The following is a 21,745-nucleotide window of genomic DNA, read 5'->3' on the forward strand; positions in this document are numbered from 1 at the left end:
CAGATATTTTTCTACTAAGTTTGATGTTGTAGTAGCAGCTATTGAAGCAGTCAAGAATTTGACAACATTGACAGTTGTGAATTGATAGGATCACTTCTATCTCATGAGGTGAGGATAGATAGAAATAAGGATTCTACCTTATAAACCACTTTTAAAAGTCAAGTTTCTATCTCAAGCCACAGAGGTTGAGGTAGAGGTAGATCAAGAGGCAGAGGATGAGGTGGAAGAAATGGTGATTAGGGAGATGGCAGAGAAGAGCAGGAAAAATAAAGTGGAAGAAACAAAATAAGCTTCAACAAAAATTAAAGAGTCGACAAATCAAAGGTGAGATGTTATTACTGCTATAAATTTGGTCACTATGCACATGATTGCAAGAAGAGTATAATTGATAAAGAAAAGTGGAGAGCTAATGTAACTACAAAATAATGACTCTATGTTCCTAGCTTTCCATATCATTCATGAACATTCTGGAATTTTTTGGCTATTAGACAATGGTTGCAGCAAACACATGACAAGCAAAAAGAGTCTAGTTGCAAATATGGATCAATCTGTGAAGACAAAGGTAAACCTGAGCACTGACAAGACTGTGTATGTTGATATAAAATGAGTGGTCAACATTTTGACCAAGTAGTGGGAGCTGAAGACAATGTCAGAGGTATTTTATGTCCCTGGTCTCAAACATCAATTGATAAGTGTTGGTTAATTGATGCAGAAAGGTTACACAATTACTTTTTAGGCACAAGATTGTGTTATATATTACAAGCCCCGCAACAAGCAGTTGATAGAAAATGTGTATATGACAAGGAATAAACATTTTCCTTTGATCATGAATTACAAAGATCAGGTCAGTTCTTTTACAATTGCATGTTCCGATGATTATTGGTTATGGCAGTTTCAATTTGGACATTTGAATTTCTCTGGTATAATATTGTTGTAGCAGAAACATATGGTTAGAGGATTAACTCCCATAAAATAATTTTGGAGTACTTATGAGTGTTTTATCTTGGGAAAGAAACACCTTGAGAGTTTTCTGAAAGGAGTTACATACAGAGAAAAGCAGCCACTAGAGTTGGTTCATACAAGCCTGTGTGGACCCATGAAGACATAGTTGATTGGCAGAAGTTGTTACTTCCTCACATTTATTAATTATTTCAATAGAAAGAGGTAGGTTTATTTTTTGAAGTAGAAGTCTGAAATTTTTGCAAAGTTTAAAGAATTCAAAGCCCTATTAGATAACCAGAGTGATCGTCGAATCAAGGTATTGAGATCAAATTGTGGTGGAGAATATGATTCAAAGGTATTCCTTGATTATTGCAAACAACATGGAATTAGAAGTTAGTTTACAACTACATACACACTACGACAAAATGGTGTAGCAAAAATAAAGAACATGAAAATTCTAAACATTTCAAGGAGCACGTTGAAAGAAATAAACGTGTCAAATGAGTATTGTGCAGAAGCAGTTGCATGTGTTTTTTATGTGACAAAGAAATATTCTACAAAGAGCATGATGAATAGAATGCCAAAAGAAGTATGGTCAAGTATGCCTTGTAGTGTATCTCATATTAGAGTGTTTGGATGTGTGGCTTCTGCACATGTACCTAAAGATCTAAGAGGAAAGTTGGATGAAAAAAGTGAAAAATGCATATTTACTTATAATAGTGACCATTCAAAAGCTTATAAATTGTATAACTCTATCACCAAGAAGACTATAATCAGTAAAGATGTTGTGTTCAAAGAACAAGAATCAAGGAATGATAATGAAGACAAAAGAGTTGATGTAAGAGTACCACTCATGGAAGAAGAGGATGTAGCAAAAAAGAAGCAACAAGAATCACAAAGAAGACACCAATCAAAGGCATGCCAACACAGACTCCAATATTTTTTGAACAACATGGATCTTCAAGGATAACAAAAAATCGAAATACTCCCAGTGATCAGTCAGACGATGAATCAAGCAATGGTAAGAGAAAAATGAGAATTTTGCAAGATATTTATGATGATTTGGATGATAGGTCAAAGTTCCAATTGTTTTCATAACCTTCATCGTTTGAAGCTATCAAAGGTGGAAATTAGGTGCAAGCTATGGATGAAGAAATAGAATCCATTGAAAATAATGATACTTGCGATTGAGTTGATTTACCAAAAGATAAAATTCTCATTAGTGTGAAATGAGTGTACAAGACAAAGTTGAATGAAAAAGGAGAGACTGACATATTTTAAAATAAGGCTTGTAGCAAAAGGGCTCTCGTAGAAACCGGAATAGACTTTGGAAAACATTTCCTATGGTAGGTAGATTGGATATTATAAGAGAAGTCTTAGCAACAATAACTTAGAACAAGTGAAAAGTGTATCAAATGGGTGTGAAATAAGCTTTCTTGAATAACATTAGAAGAAGAAATGTATGTGCAACAACCTCCAAGTTATGAATTTGAAGGTCATGAAGACAAAGTGTATATATTGAAGAAAATGCTTTATGGACTCAAACAAGCACCAAGTGCCTGGTATAGAAAAATTGACAGTTATATGATCAAGAATGGATTTTTCAAAAGAAACATTAAATCAACCTTGTAAACAAAGGTAAATGAGCCTGGTCATATTAATATTGTTTGTTTGTATGTTGATGTCATGAAATATACTCGTGATCTTGAATTAGATGAGTTTAAAGAATTTGAAATGACAGATCTTGGTCTTATGAAATATTTTATTGGCATAGAAGTTGAACAATAAGAGAAAGGGATTTTTATTTGTCAAAATAAATATGCTAAGGAATTGTTGAAAAGATTTAGGATAGAAAATTGTAAACCTATTCCTACACCAATAGAAATAGGTACAAAGTTAAGTAAGGATGACAAAGGATTAGATATCAATCAAGCTCTATTCAAAATATTCGTTGGTAGCATTATGTATATCACAACTACAAGACCAGATATTATGGAAGGAGTTAGTTTGATTTCTATATTTATGGAGTCTCCAAAAGACTCACATTGGAAAGATGGAAAAAGGATTCTAGGATACATAGAAGGAACTGCAGATTGTAACATATTTTATGCGAGTATAGAAAAGAAGAATTTGATTGGGTATACTGATAATGATTTTGTAGGAATTTTGGATGATATGAAAAGCACTTCTGGTTATGTGTTTCATCTTGGTTCAGGTGTGATATCATGGGCATCTAAGAAGTATCCTATTTTGACACTTTCATCAGTAGAAGAAAAATATGTAGCAACAATATCAGTAGCATGCCAAGAAGTATGGTTACAAAGAGTTTTGGATGGAATTTAGTAAAAACAAGAAGGATCAACAACAATCTATTGTGACAACACCTCAACCATTGCACTATCCAAGCATAGTATGTTTCATCAAAAGAGAAAACATATTGATACAATATATCATTTTATTAGAGAATTTGTGACCAATGGAGAATTTTATTTGAAGCCTTGTAAATCAAGTGATCAATTGAATGATATATTCATGAAGCCATTAGTAAAAGACGTACTTGAGTTTCATAAAGGAAAATTAAGCATTGTAAGCCTAGCTAAGACTTAGACCAGCATGCATGTTTGAGTTGTCCTGACTCGTGTCTTAGCTTAGTCGTGGTAATTAAAGGGTAGTGTCAAACATAGCTTATTACTCCTACATGCAGAGTAGTCCAAATTTAGAGTTTGAGTTAAATAATGTCAGTGTGAGTTAATTGTCTCAAGTCGTTGTCAATTCAAGTTCAGCCTTATTTTGGGAAAGGTTAATTTTAGTAAGTGGTTGCATGTTGAATATAGAATTAGTTGAGTCGTCAGTTTAAAAATGTAAATACACCTCATTGGGTTCACTATAATCAAGTCAATTTTGTGAGTTTAACAGAAGAGCAGTTAAGAATGGAAATTTATTTTAACGTTTATAAACCTTGACAAATCTCACTAGTACATAACATGTAATTTGTAAAATGTTTTGCCATGTTTCTGTAAAAGTATTCAAATTTCTAATAATTTTATATATTCTCTATACAAAGTTTTGGCAATTTTTAAGGTAAAAAAAAATTATACTATAAAATTTGGGTGAATAATTTTTAGAAAAAATGGAAATTAAGGAATCATGTTTTTGGAAAAAGCATGGAATATTCACCCACTTACGAATATTAGCCCCTAAAATTTTCCGTAGTAGCTTGCATTGTTCTATGTGTGTCAATTTTGTGTCTTTGCTCCTCTGCCTTTCCAACATTCAAGATATACTACAATATTCAATCCACATAATCAAATAATGTATGGCCACAAAAAGAAGAAGCAATGGAATGGTGATTAAACTCATGAGCATGGCTTTCTAGAATCAATTTGTGTACATACAATCATTCAGAGCTTTGTTGTAGGCCTCCCCAAGCTATACTGCAATATTCAATCCACAAAATCAAATAGTTTATGGCCACAGAATAAGGAAGCAATGGAATAGTGATTAAACTCACAAGCATGGCTTTCTGGAATCAGTTTGTGCACATACAATCTATCTATATATCTACTTATTGATTGGTCATTGGAATAATCTTTTGTTTGTAAAAGGAAAACAAATTTTGGACAACCATTTTTATCTTTCCTTCTCAAATAAACTTTCATTTCAAAATCTAAATAATGTAATTTTTAATATAAATTAAATATATAATAGAAAATAAAATATTAAAATGAAAATAAAAACGAAAATGAAACAAACTTAAATATAACTGTAAATGAATTAGTTGCATATCAATATGAAAATTAATCATGACTCAACCAAAACTAAAAAGTCACCATTGAAAAGAAATTTCTTATTATTCTAGATTAAAATAAGTGGCCTCTCAAATGTGGTGAGATCTTTGGCTAGAGATTGTCTTTCACTACTTGTACATGTTGTGTCTTCTATGGAAATAGCCTTCACATTGGGTTTGATCCTACCATGGTCTCTTGCCATTGTAATTAGCCAAACATAACCTCTAGTAATAACATGTTTCTACACTAAGAAAATTATCCTCAAGATCCTGTTTAAAAAGGCTCTCAATTAGCTCAATATCAGGGAAGTCAACTCGTTGTAGAAACAAAGGATGAAGACATAATTAAAAGCAGAACTCGCTTCTTGTTTGATGTTTAAGGGGGGGCGGGGGACCATGATGGAGATTTGAGCCCATACCGCCTTCCAATATTGGATGACGAAGATGGATTGCAGCTCCCCCTTTCTCATTTTGAAAGCACTAAGGTGGGGTCTGTGTTACCACAAGTATTGTTAAAGGTGGTTTTCAAGTCACGATGAAATTGGTCATGACGGAAGCATAGCTCGGCTTCAACAACATACTTTTATTCCACGTGAATTTGGTTTCCACGAAATAGAGGAGCACTACCTACATATATTGTATCATTACCCGCCCCTTGCTTCCTTCACAATATCTTATTTTTCTTCTCTTTTTCGTATTTGAGGAAGATATTGACTCCATACAGTTTTTGTGACATGAATTTGCACTATTTTTCGACAACAACAACTACTAGACGAGGTGGCCCGATTCAATGTGTTGTTTTGCTTTGTTTTTTCTTTGGCATTGTTGGGCTCAACTTCTATTGTAGTGTCCCCACCAACACCAACAACAATATCCAAGTCAACATTCATTCAATGCTATATAACAATATAGCTTAAAACTTTTTTTCTTCAAACAATGGGAAAGCTTATCATAACTAAGTTGTCAAAACAACAATGAGTACAACCATCTTTGGTTACTATCCGAAAATGCAAGCTAATTAATTTTTTTTATTCAAGGAAAATCATGCCACCAATAATGACCCACTTGTGGTCCATAAGGGGCAGGCTTTCAGTCTTGCCAGATAGCTTTGGGTCTTGGGTTGTTAACATATTTCCTTAAATTTGAGAGAAACAAGCTCTTAGCAAAACAAAAGCAGTTTTAAGACATACTTCAGCCACAACATTAAACTTTATGTTACATTTAACTTTTAAATAACACACACACACACACACACACGTATATATGAACCAGAGAAAATAAATACATTTTAAAATTGCTCATTTGGAAATAGTGGAATGTGGATTGCCACTTAGTGGTTTTGAAATGAGAAAGCCAGGGAGTGTGGTATATCGTGTCCATCCATTTCAAGAAGGAGGTTTCAGCTTGGTTTTCCACCACCCTCCCCTGCCTATCTTTAATTGTCAAACAATAGGGGAGTGGTTGTGGTTCTTGTGGACCATGGGATTATGTGGATTGCATTGCATGTAGTCATGGTCATCATCTCTGCACTAGATCATGTATAAAATTTGATGTATTTCACATTCTCTTTGAATATCTTGAATCTTTTTCCATGTTCATTTGAATCCAAAATTTTGGTGGATTGATGCCAAGTGCCCATTTATAATAAAGACCTCGAAGACATTCCTGAGACTTGAGGTCCGCATTTGTAAATCCATGGGGAGAATTGATGGAAAGGAAGAGGAGGAAAACACACAAATTACACACACACAAATAAATTTTATTCATTAAACTTTCCCACATACACATTCACTGAGTTGCGGCGTTTGGCTCTTTTGGCCTCATACATCTCACAATGACCCAACCACGGCTATATAAGGACCACACTTGTTGAATACAGAATCATGCAATATCTAACTAGACTTGACTCAACTCCAACTAATTGTTGCATGTAAACTAACATTCAACTTCTAATATTACTTGAATTAACTCAACTCATCGTGTATTGCATGCACATGGGAGTAACTACTATTCCCAACACTCCCCCTTAATTACGACCGTATGACTCAACATAACTCAAACATGACTCAACATAGCTTAAACATGACTCAACTATGTTTTCTAACCTTACAATAAAAATTGACTCAATCATAACTTGAACATGCTTGTTGGTATGAGTCTCTGCTATACTTACAATGACTCCACAACTTTTACAATTCTAGATTTTCTTTTTCATTTCTTTCAAATTATATACCCTTGAAATTGTTTTCGCTTCACCTTGATTCTTAGCTTTGCTTTCTTGTTGAAAGTTTCATGTTTGTTCACCTCTTACTGCTACATTTTCTTGTTAACATTCTAAAAATTACCCATGGCTTCTTAAGCGTGTTCTCACCACTTTCTTCTTCAATAATTTGCTTACTTGTGGACCACTGCCATTTACGCTCACTATCATCAATCTTATAAAAAAAGTCAATTTTTCATTATCATACACCTGATAAATCAATTGTTGCCATAGCATTAACTCACAGTAAAATTTAATTTCATCAAAACTCCAAAATTGAAATAATTCTTCAATATTTTCTTCTTCTACACAAATTTTCATGTCTTTCTCTTCACTTTCATAATCAGGTACTGCTACCTTTTTCTTGTAATCTGCACACTCTAATCATTATTCGGCTTATATGTAAAATCATAATCCCTTTCCTTTTTCTCATTCATCATTTCATGTAATTCTTTCATCCCAGTTTTTGTTTTAAGATTATACTAAATTTGTTCAATTATCTTCTCAATCAATTCTTCAATGAGATTTAAATCTGCATCAAAATTTTTCAACTACTTTGTTTTCAACTTTAGCTCCCATGCTATTTTGGACATCTACATACACAAAAAAACAATGTTAAAAATATCTTCATTATGCTCTGCAGTGATATATTTCTCCTCTTCCTCTTCTTTCTTTGCCTCTTCAACTTCACTGAGAGTATCTTCCAATATTATATCATCAATGGATATTCCCTTAAAAGATTCTTGAATCACTTTATCCTCTTCTTGATCATTAACTGTTGCTATTTCATGCACTACTTCATGAGTAGTTCCAACCTTTGCTTCATAACTTGTTGCTATAGTGACAACTTGAAAATTCAATTCTTGATCAAACATAACACCTTCCACATTGCCATGATCAACATCTATTTCAAAGAATATGTCATACGCTTCATTAACATAATGTTCATCCACCCTATGGTGCGATAGCCAAGCATGAATGTGCTCATTAACAATTTCAACTTCACCAAATTCATCAATTGCTGATGAATTCACCAATTCATGTCTCACTTTGTAGTCATCATCCACATGTGTCTCCTCATAGTGGGATTCACCATCATCTTCGCTCTCTTCTGCTACTATTGTAGACTTCACTGCCTATGACATAACCTACTGCTACATGTCACTCCCCCTTGCACCAAATTCTTCTTCCAATGTCTTCCACGCTTCCTTGGAAGATGTAGCTTTTGCTACCTTACATAGAACTGTTTCATCCATTGCTTGTTGAATAAAACTTGAATACATGGAATCTTTTGTCTCATCATGGGAGTTAATATTCCTCATAATATCATACCACAAATCTTTGCAACATAGATAAGTTCTCATCTTAACAGAACAAATTTCAAAGTTCTTACAAGAAAAATTGGGAGGTGGTAGAAAATCCATGCTACACCTATCAAGCTCAATCTTTTCTCTGTCTTTTGCTAGACTTCTCATTTCCTCGGCTGCGACTTGAACATCTCTAAACATGGAAATGGTCTTTGCCTCTTCTTTTCAATTTCCTCTTTTGATATGCTTGAGTCGTCCTTTCGTGCATCTTTTTCTTCATCTTCTCTTTCAACTATAACTATAACTCGTGAATTGTCTTGTTTATCTGCACACTCAAAATCAATGTTAAAAACATATTCATTGGAATCCAATGAAAAAAAATAAATTAAAAACTCTAACCCTATCAGTGTTTAAATAACTTTTTTATAGTGGAAGTGGATTCAACATCACTAAAAAAAGCTCAAAATTTTGAAACTGGACAAATATAACTAAAATTTTAAAAAAATTATACAGCTTTTTTACAAAATCCTACCAAAATTTCCATAATTTTCCATGATAAATTGCCACCTCGTTGAACTGGATTAAGCTTCAAACCTTCGGCGGTGCTACGACTGTTTAAAGACCTTTCGAAATTTTGTGAAACCTTCTCAAAAAAAAGTTTCGAACTTCGAAGTTATTGTTCATATTTATATGTTGGCTGTCAGATTGTATGCGGTTGTAATGTGAAAGTCCCAATGTGTTGGGTGTCAGATTCTTCTGTAACATATAATTGTACAAAAAAAAAGGGCCCATATAAACTTGTTAAGGGAACTAGCCCCTCCCATTTTTAAAAAAGAAGTTATTGTTCATATTTCAGTCCAAAAAAGAAATATTCATGTACATGTCATGCAAATTTGTCGTGGGACCTACTTTATTGTTTTATTCCATTCTTCTTGGAAACCCATCATCGAACTTTATTAATGGTGTCCTCTGACCAAACGAACTCTACAGCGGCTAGGATTGTGCGTCAATGGATGCAGACTGGGGTTTGTGGGTGTGGGCGGTTTTTCTTTAATCATTGGTTGACTTTTCACTAAGGCCACGCCACTCCAAACACTCGCTGGCTAGGGCTGCGGCCCTAGTCCTCTCTTTATGACGACGAGTTAAATCCAGTGGTGATGGCTGTGGCTACCAACGTAAGGCAACCATGATTGACAACGTACCGTAGCTATGGATTTAGAATTGATGGCAACATGAATAGCCGTTGTTCGAATTTCTCAAGCACGACAATTTGCTTCTAATTATCGACTGTGTACACTGACCACTAATGAGTCCCTCAGTCCTATGGCTCTTACATTAATGAATAGCGGTTGTTCGAATTTCTCAGCCACGACAATTTCCTTCCAATTATCGACTGTGTATATTGAGCACTAATGAGTCCCGCAGTCCTATGGCTCTTACATTAATGATTGGGGTGGTTCTCAACGACGGTAATTACGAGCTCCTCAGGTACTCTGAAGGTAACTACGAGCTCCTCAGGTACTCTAGTCCTGAAACTCTAGCTTCACTCAGATATCAATTTGATGGAAAGACAGAAGAAGGAATGCACAAAATATATAAATTACACACAAATAAATTTATACTCATTAAACGTTCTGACATATACATTCACTGAGTTGCAGCTCTGGGCTTTTCTAACCTCATACATCTCACAATGACCACTCATTAAAAGTTCTGACATATACATTCACTGAGTTGCAGCTCTGGGCTTTTCTAACCTCATACATCTCACAATGACCAAACCATGGTGATGGTATATAAAGACCACTCTTGCTAAATATAAAATCATGCTATCTCTAAAATCATGCTATCTCTAATTAGACTCTACTCAATTTTATCTGATTGCTTCATGCAAATTCACACTCAATTTCTAATATTGGATTCAACAATAAGTATACAAGGACCACACTTGCTAAATATAAAATCATACTAGCTCTAACTAAACTCGACTCTACTCAACTCAATTCCAGCTAACTGCTGTATGCAAACTCACACTCAGCTTCTAATACAAACTCACGCTCAACTTCTAATTCTAATATTGGACTCTACTTAACTCAACTCATCATATATTGCCATGCACACTTGAGTAATTGCTATTCCCAACAAGAACACAAAACTTTGATCCTTCATCTTTCTTTCCACTAGCAATGGGCAGAGACTAGACTGGTGAAATCTGGTGGCATGAAAATAGCTGGAATCTTTGGTCTGCTAGCTGGCGTCCTGGCACTAGAAGTGAATTAGAACAACCATGACTTCGAATATTTTTATCTGTATGTTAGCTCTGTAATACTTGTTATGGGAGAGGTTACAAGTCGTGAAAGAAGACCGATACTCTAATAAAGTCGTGAAAGAAGACGGCTACTTTTATAGGTAAAGTTCATTAAATTCCAATCTGCCATCTTTGATACAGAACTGTGAATTTGTATCTTGTTTTGTCATTGACATCTCTGCTTACATGTCGATGATATCCACGAACCTCCCATTACATATTTCTCTCGTCTGCAAATCTGTTGAGGATTCCATTAATTTCTACGAGAATGTCCCAGGGCTTATTCCTATTAAGGGGCCCACATCTTTGATTTTAATGAAGATTGGTACCTAAATTTCTTTTCAATTCTAGATGGATCAACTATTCATTTATGATGCAATTGTGAAAATCTCCGTGTGGCCAGTTGTATCCCTTGGTGCTCAACTAACCTGCAATGGGATATTAGTCCACCAGAACTCTACATGGATCAACTATTCATTGATTGCTTCTATAGATATAGATCGGCTATCAATATTACATTATAGCTATTCATAAGTACTACTAGAGAGACTTTAACCCACCCAGCTGTGAAAACAAATTAACCTAAAATCTTTTAACTAATATAATTTTAATTAAATATTCAAATATTTAACCTATTTTTAAAGTGTTTTTAATTAGATTTTAACCTAGATGAAAACCCTCTAGAAGGAATGGACTGATAACATGCGTTTGTATGTGAAGATAAAAACACAACCACAATACATTGCTTCCTTTCCAGTCTAACGTATTTTTTCGTTAATATATATTTTTGAATTAATCATTAGAAGTGGTCTAGAAGCCCTCCATACGGAATGAAATCATGATAGTACCACATGTGTTTCATTGGCATTAAAGTTGATATTTGAGAATTTTTAAATAATTTTAAATCAATATTTAAAAAATAAAATTCACGTCTTTCAAGAGTTCGACACATGTACTGAAGGAGGACCTAAGTCATTGGTGTATAGAATATTCACAATATGATTGGTGTCTACAACATAAGTCATATCGTTTGAGAGTCCAGTCCTTTCAGACTTCTAGAAATTAAGACGAGTATAATTTTGACTATTGATTTTAGAAAGTCCAGTGAAATTGTTTTTACATATGGAGGTAAATTGTATATCATGTCAAAATCCACAAGTATCCTCTCCCATCCACCAACGTCTTTATTAATCAAATATTTGTTTCCATGGACTAAAGCACCTATACTCAAAAGGAAAATATGTCGAATTCATGTCCTTTCTTTTCGTTAATAAAGATGTCAAATTCATCACATTCTTAATTTAGGAAATAGTTTTTGGTTGGTTTGTTTGTTTTTTCCTTTCCTTTCGGCCAAGTGTGTGTGAGTGTGATATAAGGAAAATTATTTCTTGAAATAAATTATTTATTTATTTTGTTTTTTTTTAATATTGTTTGTGAGGTAAGAAAAGAAAATGTGAAGTTTTGAAATTAAACGTATGAGCTCTGCAACCTGGAACACAGGGAACCTAGGGTTTAGCACTGTTTTGGACAGGTTCTCCAACAGTTCTGGCAGCGCACAGAGACCGATTAGTTGATCTCCTTCTCAGAGGCCGTGTACTGGCCCGACAAATGACAGACGGGGGGTCCACTGGGACCCCATCTTACAGAGAAATAGTTATGCAGAAACATACAACTCATGAAGGTTTTAATATCTCTGGGTATGAAGCCCGAAAAGACAGCTCGGGGACAAGCCGTGGAAGAGCAACCCAGAGGCAGAAAGATCCAAATCACGGATCAGAGATGCTAGGCAAAGTCAGTAACAGGCAGGAGAAGCACGGAAACAAACCAACTGCAGGCCAAAACAGCTCAGGCCCAATAATATCCCCGTCAGACGAAGAAAAGGAACAAAGGGAGGCAAAACGCCCCATAGAAGATGAGGATAAAACGGAAGCTCCCATCCTCAGCCCTGAAAATACCCAGCAAGGAGTCTGCAAACCAAAAAAAAAGGAAGCCCTCCGTGTGGTTTTCTCAGATCCAGACATTCAGGCCTACAGAGACCACATGATGGAGCATGCAATCATCTGTAAGTTTATGGGTCTGTGGCCATCAGAAAGAACTCTTTGCCAATGGATCAAACAGCACTGGCGACCAAAAGGTGATGTCAAACTTCATCTCAGAGCTAAGGGTTTTTTTACTGTTGTCTTTTCTAACCTAGAAGATAAGGATAGGATCTTCGATGGAGGGCCTTATTTCCTTTCATCAGCAGGCCTCTACATGAGGCCTTGGAAAGCAAACTTCGTTCCTCAGAAGGAAACTTTCACCCAAGTCCCTGTGTGGATCCGCCTCTTCTCTTTACCTATCGATTACTGGGGCTTAGCTACACTAAAGTGCATAGGAGACCGACTTGGCACCTTCATTAAAGCCTCGGAGGCAACTATGCAAAGGAAGTACACCTCCTGTGCCAGGATCTGCGTTGAAATGGATGTCTCAGGTGCCCTACATGAAGGACTGTGGCTAGAGTTCAGAGATGAAGATTACTTTCAACCTATCGACTACGAACAGATCCCCTTCCGATGTAGGAAATGCCATGAACACGGTCACCTCGTAAGGGAATGCCCATTAATCAAACCTGTTGAAGAAGCCAAGCCTAAGCAGCCGGCCCAGAACCGGGAGGTTTTCAAAAAACCTAAACCATGACAAAGGGCCTACAGGAAAAGAGTAAACAAAGCAGTGACAGACCCCAGCATAACTCTTAACCCCTTCAGCATTCTGGACTCAGAAGCAGACTCAGAAGGAAACAACAAAGAGATAAGGTTACCAGAAGATCCTCAAAAAACTATGACAGACCATCAATCAACGGATGCAGATGAAACCACCGAAAATGCAGCAATACAAATGCATCAAAGGGCAGATGAACGAGATGAAGACACAGACATGTTAACAAGCGATGGGGAAGACCTAGAACTCAATGAAGTTCTAGAAAAAGAAGGGGTAAACCTGACAGAAATGGAAAAACACTGGAGAACACAAGGGCTGGAAAATATCCCGGAGGAAGAAATAAAGAAGATCAGCGACCTCTTCATAGCAAGACAACAAGCGGCGCTTGATCCGGATTTAAACAGGAACGCAATAGATTACAGAGATAACCATAAATACAGAGATGCAATAACCATAAACACATATATGCAGTGGAAATAATGGTTCATTTCATTAATGGAAAATACTGAATACAACCAGAAATGGAAATAAACCAGCTAGGGCGATGGTAGCTATCTCTGAGAAGAGATGTGCGGCTACATGCCTCTGAACTGTTCCGAACTGTATTACAATGAGGCTCGAAGGCCTATTTATTGTTGAGAAACAATGGAAAACCCTTCACATACCGAAACCTAACCCTAGAAGATGAAACGCCAAATTGTGGGCCCCGTTTGGGTAAATTGGTACATCAATTTCCCGGGGTCGTAACTTTGGCATACGATCTCCGTTTGACGCGTACGATAGCTCGTTAGAAAGATCTATCCGAGTACTACCACTTTGGGAGGCAACAATAGGGCTCGATCGCCCCAGAATTCCAAAAAAACGTCGTTTAGGGCCTCAAAACGGCTCCGGAAGTTCAGGACCCGAAAAACTGCTAAAAATAGTAAACTGTGCTACAATTTAGGAAACTGAAAAAGCTGAAAGAGACAGTTGTGGGGGGCCAAATGGGTTAGTGGGTGGCCACCAACATCCACCTGGATCAGCGCTAGACAAGCAAAAGAAGAGATTAGGAATCATGAAAAGCACATGTAACCAATCCAAAAGTCTTTTTCTTCATTCATTAGGACGGAAGCAAAACAAAAAAAGAGGCAGAAGGACGAATGGAGAGGTTCTTCATGATTTGGGTATCTTTATGATCAACTCAGGCAAAATGAAGGATTTACATGCCTTCCTGTCCTACCAATAACCTCATCATCATCAATGAAAATCATCTCCTGGAACACAAGAGGGCTCAACAGCCTAGTTAAACAACGACTTCTCAAGAGGAAGTTACAACAGGAAAAACCAGATATTATGCTCATTCAGGAAACAAAATGTGCCACTGATCAGCTGGAGAACATTACCAAAAAGCTAGGAAAATCTATCAAATACATAGAATCAGCCAGTCACGGATGGGAAGGAGGCATTGCAACCCTCTGGGATTCCAGAGTCATTGAAATCACCTCTATGGAAGCTACCAGATCATACATTGCCACAGAATTCCAACTCACAGGTAACTCTGAAACCTACCTCTGCATAAATGTCTATGGGCCTCAGCGTTTAGAAGATAAAACTTCGTTCCTCAACTCCTTAATGAAGTTAAAGCTAAGACACCAACATTCAAAGATCATAATGGGAGGGGATTTCAACATGATTACCACCCTCCTGGAAAAAAAAGGAGGCCTCCGGCGATTAAACAGAGACTCTGAACTCTTTGTTGACTTCATGGAATCAGCCCAACTGGTCAACATCCCCCCAAAAAATGGGCTCTTCACATGGAACAACCGAAGAGGAGGGGAACATCGGATAGCCTCTCGTCTTGACCGCTTTTTGATCTCAGAAAACATCTTGCTGGAAGGAACAACAGTTGACTCTGATATCCTCCCCTGTGGGGGATCAGACCACTGGCCCATCGCCCTGGAAGCTGCTTTTCTTGAGACCCCCAAAAACAGGCCATTCAGATTTGAGAAATTCTGGCTAACGCACCCAAACTTTTCTGATCTGGTGAAGAAATGGTGGGAAGAACCCAGAAATATAAGGGGAACCAAAATGTTTAAACTCCAATCCAAACTAAAACACATCAAACTCAAAATCAAGGAATGGAATGCTTCCGAGTTTGGTAATATTTTCCAGGAAAAGCACAAGATAGAAGACAGCCTAAGTCAAATACATAAGGACTGGGCTTCAGGGATTAATAGGGAGGACTCAAATGAACAGGAAAAGATACTAATGCAGAAATGGCAGCTCCGCTGCCAACAGGAAGAAATCCTTTGGAAACAAAAGTCTCGTATCCAATGGTTGAAGGAGGGAGAGCAAAATACAAAGTTCTTCCATAGATCAACGATGGATTACAGGGGGGCTAACAAAATTCTGAAGCTGACCAATGCTTCTGGAGAGGTCATTCAAAATCATAATGAGATTTCAACTCTGCTCACTAGTCATTTTAAGCATATTGCCCATGAATCCCAAGAAGATCGATCGGAAGCGAGAGAGGAAATAATTCAGGCCATTCCCCAAATCATCACTCCAGCACAAAATGCCTCTCTATTACGAAAAATCTCAATGGAGGAGGTGGAGGAGGCTGTTAAAGGCATGCCAAATGATAAAGCTCCGGGCCCTGATGGTTTTACTATAAACTTCTACAAAGCTTATTGGCAAACAGTCAAAACAGAGGTCTAGGAAGTAGTTGAAGATTCTCGACGATCAGGCTCAATTCTTAAAGGCTTAAATTCTACTTTCCTAGCCCTTATTCCCAAAGAAGAAGAAGCCCTAACTCCAGAAAAGTTCAGGCCCATAGCTCTGTGCAACGTGATTTATAAAATCATCTCCAAAGTCATTGCTAACAGGCTAAAACCTATCCTCCCCGACATCATCTCGGAGGAGCAGTCAGGATTCGTGGAAGGCAGACAAATTTTGGACAATATCCTCTTGGCGCAGGAGATGATACATACTTTGCAGACCAGGAAAGTCCCCGGCATGATGATCCAGCTCGACCTTTCAAAAGCCTTCGACAAAGTGAATTGGAACTATCTGGAGGCCACTTTAATGGCTTTTGGTTTTGATAACAGGTGGACCAAATGGATTCTCGCTCTTATCAAGTCAACAAATTTCTCTATTTTAGTTAATGGCTCCCCCTCGGCCACCTTCTCTCCTTCCAGAGGCATAAGGCAAGGAGACCCACTGTCCCCCTTCCTTTTTGTGATCCTCATGGAAGGGCTTAGCAGATATATTCACAGAGCCAAAGCAGAAGGGAAAATCAATGGTTTGCGCCCTTTCCCCTCCACCCCTGCAACTACTCACCAGCAATTCGCAGATGATACTATGCTGCATGGATCTCCAACTGTCAAAGAAGCCAAGGCTTACAAGTCTATCTTATCTCTTTTCAGCAAGGCATCAGGTATGGACATAAACCATTCCAAATCGACAATTTTTTTCTTTAACACCCATGTATCTATTCAAAGTCATCTCACCAGCATCCTAGGCTTTAGAAATGGCTCTTTGCCCTCGAAATATCTGGGAGCCCCGCTCACCACCAAGCCCTGGCAAAAGGTCCATTGGGAAAGGCTCATAGCAAACATGGAAAAACGATGCAACCATTGGACCCTCAGGGCACTCAACTTTGTAGGACGCCTTGTTTTAACTAAAGCCATCTTACAGGCCATACCTCACTATATGCTTTCTATCCTCCCGGCGCCAAAAGCCATCCTGCAGAAAATTCGATCCATCCAAAGATCCTTTTTATGGAGTGGCAGCGCAGAGAAGAGGAAATGGGCTCTAGTGGCCTGGGAAAAGATATGCAAATCAAAACTTGCTAGAGGGTTAAACCTAATAGACCCTGATACTAGCAACAAAACTGGGGGAGCCAAACTTTGGTGGCGCTGGCTGAAAGAGACAAACCTCCCCTGGGCCAGACACTGGAAGGCGAAATATACTCCTCACTGCAGAAACCAAGACCTCATAAGACTCCAAGAATTACCGGAAGGCTCTCCAATCTGGAACCTAGCAAAAAGAAACCGTAACCTAATTCAAGACCACAGCTTCTGGGAGATCTGAAATGGGGAATCTTCCCTCTTCTGGGAAGATGCCTGGCAACAGCATCCTAAGCTTGAAAGCCCAGACCTTGCAGATTACAAAGTAAACTGTCATAGCAGAGGCAAATTCACCGTTCATCATTACTGGACCCCAAATGGCACTGACCAAGATTGGAGAGAATGGACCCTTCCAGATACTGAAAACCCTAATGAGGAAAATAACAGCATACAAGACCTGATTAAAGTCCTTCACAAATGGAAAATTAGGATAACCACGGAGGCGGACAAGCTAAGGTGGGGTATGAAGGGCAATGGCAACTTCACTCTTAAAGAAGCCAGAGAGCAGTTGGAACTCACAGAGCAGGGGGAGACTGTCCCTTGGTACACCCAGGTCTGGGATCCCTTATTCTGGCCAAAAATTCAAACTTTTCTATGGCTCCTTATGAGGCGCAAGATGCTCACATGGGAGAACCTGCGAAAAAAAGGCTTTGAAGGCCCCTCTTTTTGCCCAATGTGTAATCAAGCAGAAGAGACTATGAATCAGTTGTTCAATACATGCGATTGGGCTAACCACATCTGGCAAGGGATTGAAAACATCATGCAGCAAAACAGAAGAGACATGGACTCCATCCAAAACACAATCACCAATTGGCCAAGTAACTACTCAGAGAACCCTCAAATCAACAGCATATGGAAAGTTCTGCCTGGTTTTATCACTTGGACAATATGGAAAGAAAGGAACCGAAGAATTTTCCAAAGCAAACACAGGAATATAGAACACCTGAGAATTACCTTAATGGAGAATATCCGCCAATTGATTCTGGTGAAAAGCAAAGTAGACCCTTCCCTCCAAATTTTTGCGGATGACCAGAGAATCCTGAAGGCCTTCAATATCAGCTACGACCAAAGCCAAAAGACCCAAGCGAAACAGCAGAACATCAACAGCACTCCTACGGATTGGACTCGGCCTCCTGAGGGCTTCCTGAAACTGAATTTTGATGGCGCTTCACGAGGTAACCTGGGACCAGCTGGCATAGGAGGCCTCATTCAAAACCAGAGAGGTGAAATAATACATATCTACAGTCAAGCGCTGGGCGAGGCCACTAACAATGAAATGGAATTCGCTGCAATGGAAAAAGGCTCAACAATTCTTCAAAGAAACCAGACAGAAAATGCAGTAATTGAGGTGACTCTGAGGTTGCCATTTTGATGGCAAGGAAAATCTATGGGGGAACGCCGGCAAGCAAGGCTACCAAGCACTGGCGCCTAGCTATGGTCACAGAGAGCATAGGGAAACTGCTCGGGAAAATGAAAGGTCTAGTCTTCCAGTCGGTAAGAAGGCAGGCCAATTCGGTTGCCGACCACTTGGCAAACCATGGGATCGAGAACCCAAACGAAACGGTGGACAGCTGTTGGCATCAAGTGGAGAGTAATCAATTAAAAGATCGGTGCTCTCACCTCGCACGAATAGATTTGGTGGCAACTGACAAGGCAGAATACCAGACCGTCTAATTCTCCACCATAAAATCATGGATTGGTCGACGGGACGAGAGCCATCAATACACAGCAAGCTCAGAAGGACAACAGGCCTGAGGGGAATTATGTGCACCGCAGGACACAGTCAATTGTACACTAACTTGATCTGGAGTGACATAAGCCGGCGCAGTTCCTCAGGACAGAGGGACACTTGGCACTTCCAGATCCGTGCAGGAGGAGGTGATCGAAAACATTCTCAATCATCTCAATTCCCCTCCACTCCTCCGAATCGCAGCATTTATGTTGATCGGACATGCAATTTGCATGTCACGATCCGCTCCACCGCCCAAAATCTTCCCGCTATCATCTATATATCAACCCTTGTAATCCCTTGGAGCATCAACTTTTCGGTGCTCAACAGCCAGAGACCTTCGAATTGTATTCTCTCTCAGGCAAGCAAGGTAAGCAACAATCAAGAGAGTGCCCCCATGGCAGGAGAAGGATGCCGCAACTAGTCTGCAAACAACGACCTGCGGCTTGCAAAGGAAATGTACGAGCGGGGAACGTCTGAAAGGAACAAACGGAAGATTATAGACCTGGAGGCCTCTCCTCAGGAGGAAGAGAGTAAACTCTCTGACCATCAGTTAGGCCAGGAAGTTAACTGGTTGCAAGATCCGGGGACGACCAGCACCCAGACGACCCAATTCGTCTGCACCCAAGCTGAAGCGTGGAGAATGAAGACCATCCTGGCTAAGGCCATGGATGTTCAAGCGGAGCAGGCCGAGCAATTGAGAACTCTTCAGCAGTTCGCAGCTACAATGACAAAGGAGCATATGGCGGTGGTCCAAAGCAGTGAATTCAAACTCACTGCTCTGCACGAGGAGGTAGACACCATAAGCAGGAAGCTCACTGTCCTGATCAAGTTGCTCAGGAAAAACATCGAGCCAGACAGTAAGCCTCCAGAACCTCATCGGGGTGGTCCGTCAACGGGTAATCAGGCCAATGCCATCAACTGCAAAGAGGTGCGCCTGGTGACGGACTCCTCAAACAAATTCTGATCAGTCTTCCCTGTCCCTCAGTTGGACTTTGTTATGTTTGTTCTGTTTTTATTCTCTCAGTTATGTGCTCGCCATTTTTGGCCTAAGTCGCCCTGCGCGGTGTACCTTTCGGCAGCACTCTGTTTCTCTGTTTCTATCATTTTCAATCCGTTATCAGCTAGTAAGGCCTGCTTCATAGCGGCCAGTCATCTGCCTCGGCAGAATTTTTGTACTATATGTTACTTCTATTAATATCAAAGCTTATTTACACAAAAAAAAAAAAGAAAAAAGAAAATGTGAAGTAAATTATTTAGGGATCACATTGAATTTGGGTCACACCACCCCTTATTATGGTTAAAGTAAATTATTTATGGATTTCATTGAACTTGAGGTCACACCACCTCTTGACATGGCTGGAATGTTTTATGTTGTTTATGTTTTAATAATTCATTATCTTTAAAAGCAAAACCTTGGAAATCCAATCATGATAGTGAAATTCAACTATTTTTCTTTTTGCTCATTACAAACATCATATACCCAAATTAATCAAAACATATTTATCATGTCAATTTTGTCACATAATCACATTGAAATAAATAGAAACATATTTTTCTAGTAGAAACTCTAGAAATTAAATGGAAATATATTGAATTATATTTTCTTTATAAGGTTTAACAATTTATAAATAATATGCACCCCACTACAATGTGTTTAATATTTTATATGTTGGGATATATACCAACATATATACCATTCAATTCAAAATTTCTTTAGATTAGATGGTATATATCCCAACATATAAAACAATAAATGTTTACAGTGCATATTACTAACCTTAACAACCCTCATCTTTTATTAAATCGGTTGTAATATTGGATGGTTTTTCGTTAAACTAAACTAAACCATTTCGAAAAGTATTGCTTGTATCATTTTTTTAGTTGGTTAATTCTCAGATTAATTGTAACTCAAGTTCGGGATTACTCGTTCCACAAGCATTCCCCCAACATTTATGTAACGAACTAGAGTAATAAGATAGGATATGGTTTGGCATAAATGGAGATATTGTTAGATCCAACCTCCTAGTTTACACACACACACAAGCTCCAATGATTAACACAATCAATTAAACCAGTCGGCCAAGGAATTTTGTTAACATTTTATGGGATACTATAGGTTACAAGTTCAAATTAGTTAAGTCTTTTAGGGTTACTAGTTGTTAATGTGGATAGTAACTAATATACTATAATCTAGATATTTCGAGGAAGATGAGTGGAATTTCACAATTTTTTTCTTTGAATATACACACATAGAGACATAGTTTGATGATTATGATGATGGTTACTTTCCATTGACACCACTAGATTTTAAGAAAAATGTTGAGGAATAAATTGTTTTTATTTAATATTTTATGTTTATTTAAAAAAAAATGGAGAGACACTTTCCTAAATTTCCATATTTGTTATATATTAATAGGTTAGGAAGGTAAAGAATATTACCAATATTTTGATATTAAGATATAAAATGGGAATACATGTGACATGTTAAAAGAATGATTTTTATCTTCCACCTTTTTTAGTATAACAAAGATTGACAAATTCTTTCCTCTAGCAAAAGATTGTTCAAAGTTAACAAAAATAAGATGATCTTATTGTAAAGGTTAAAGTCTCCCTGATGGAAAATTTGTAGTATCTTCTACTTACATTTATACTGATATATTTTTTTTCAAACTTATGAATGAACTTGGTCTTGACTGAGTTAACTAAATTAATAAATAAATGCCTCCTTATAAAAAAGCAACTTAGCTACAGAAACGTTATCATAACATGCAAGATTCTCATACCACATTATAATATCTTACGCCAAATAAATGTAACTTGTGTAT

The 21,745-nt window shown here is 37.8% G+C and overlaps 1 protein-coding gene across 1 annotated transcript; it reads left to right on the forward strand.

Annotated features, from left to right (window-relative positions):
* The first annotated feature begins 15,662 nt into the window (after window positions 1-15,662).
* Window positions 15,663-18,560, forward strand: LOC149160092 (uncharacterized). Its single transcript, XM_089434509.1, has 3 exons — window positions 15,663-15,942; window positions 16,063-16,716; window positions 17,401-18,560. The coding sequence occupies exons 1-3, from the start codon at window positions 15,663-15,665 to the stop codon at window positions 18,558-18,560; spliced, it is 2,094 nt and encodes a 697-aa protein (XP_089290635.1).
* The last annotated feature ends 3,185 nt before the right edge of the window (window positions 18,561-21,745 follow it).

Source organism: Pinus tabuliformis, chromosome 5_2 (assembly GCF_031772625.1).
Source record: "Pinus tabuliformis cultivar Carrire ecotype Pingquan chromosome 5_2, CPIR1, whole genome shotgun sequence".
Lineage (NCBI taxonomy): Eukaryota > Viridiplantae > Streptophyta > Pinopsida > Pinales > Pinaceae > Pinus > Pinus tabuliformis.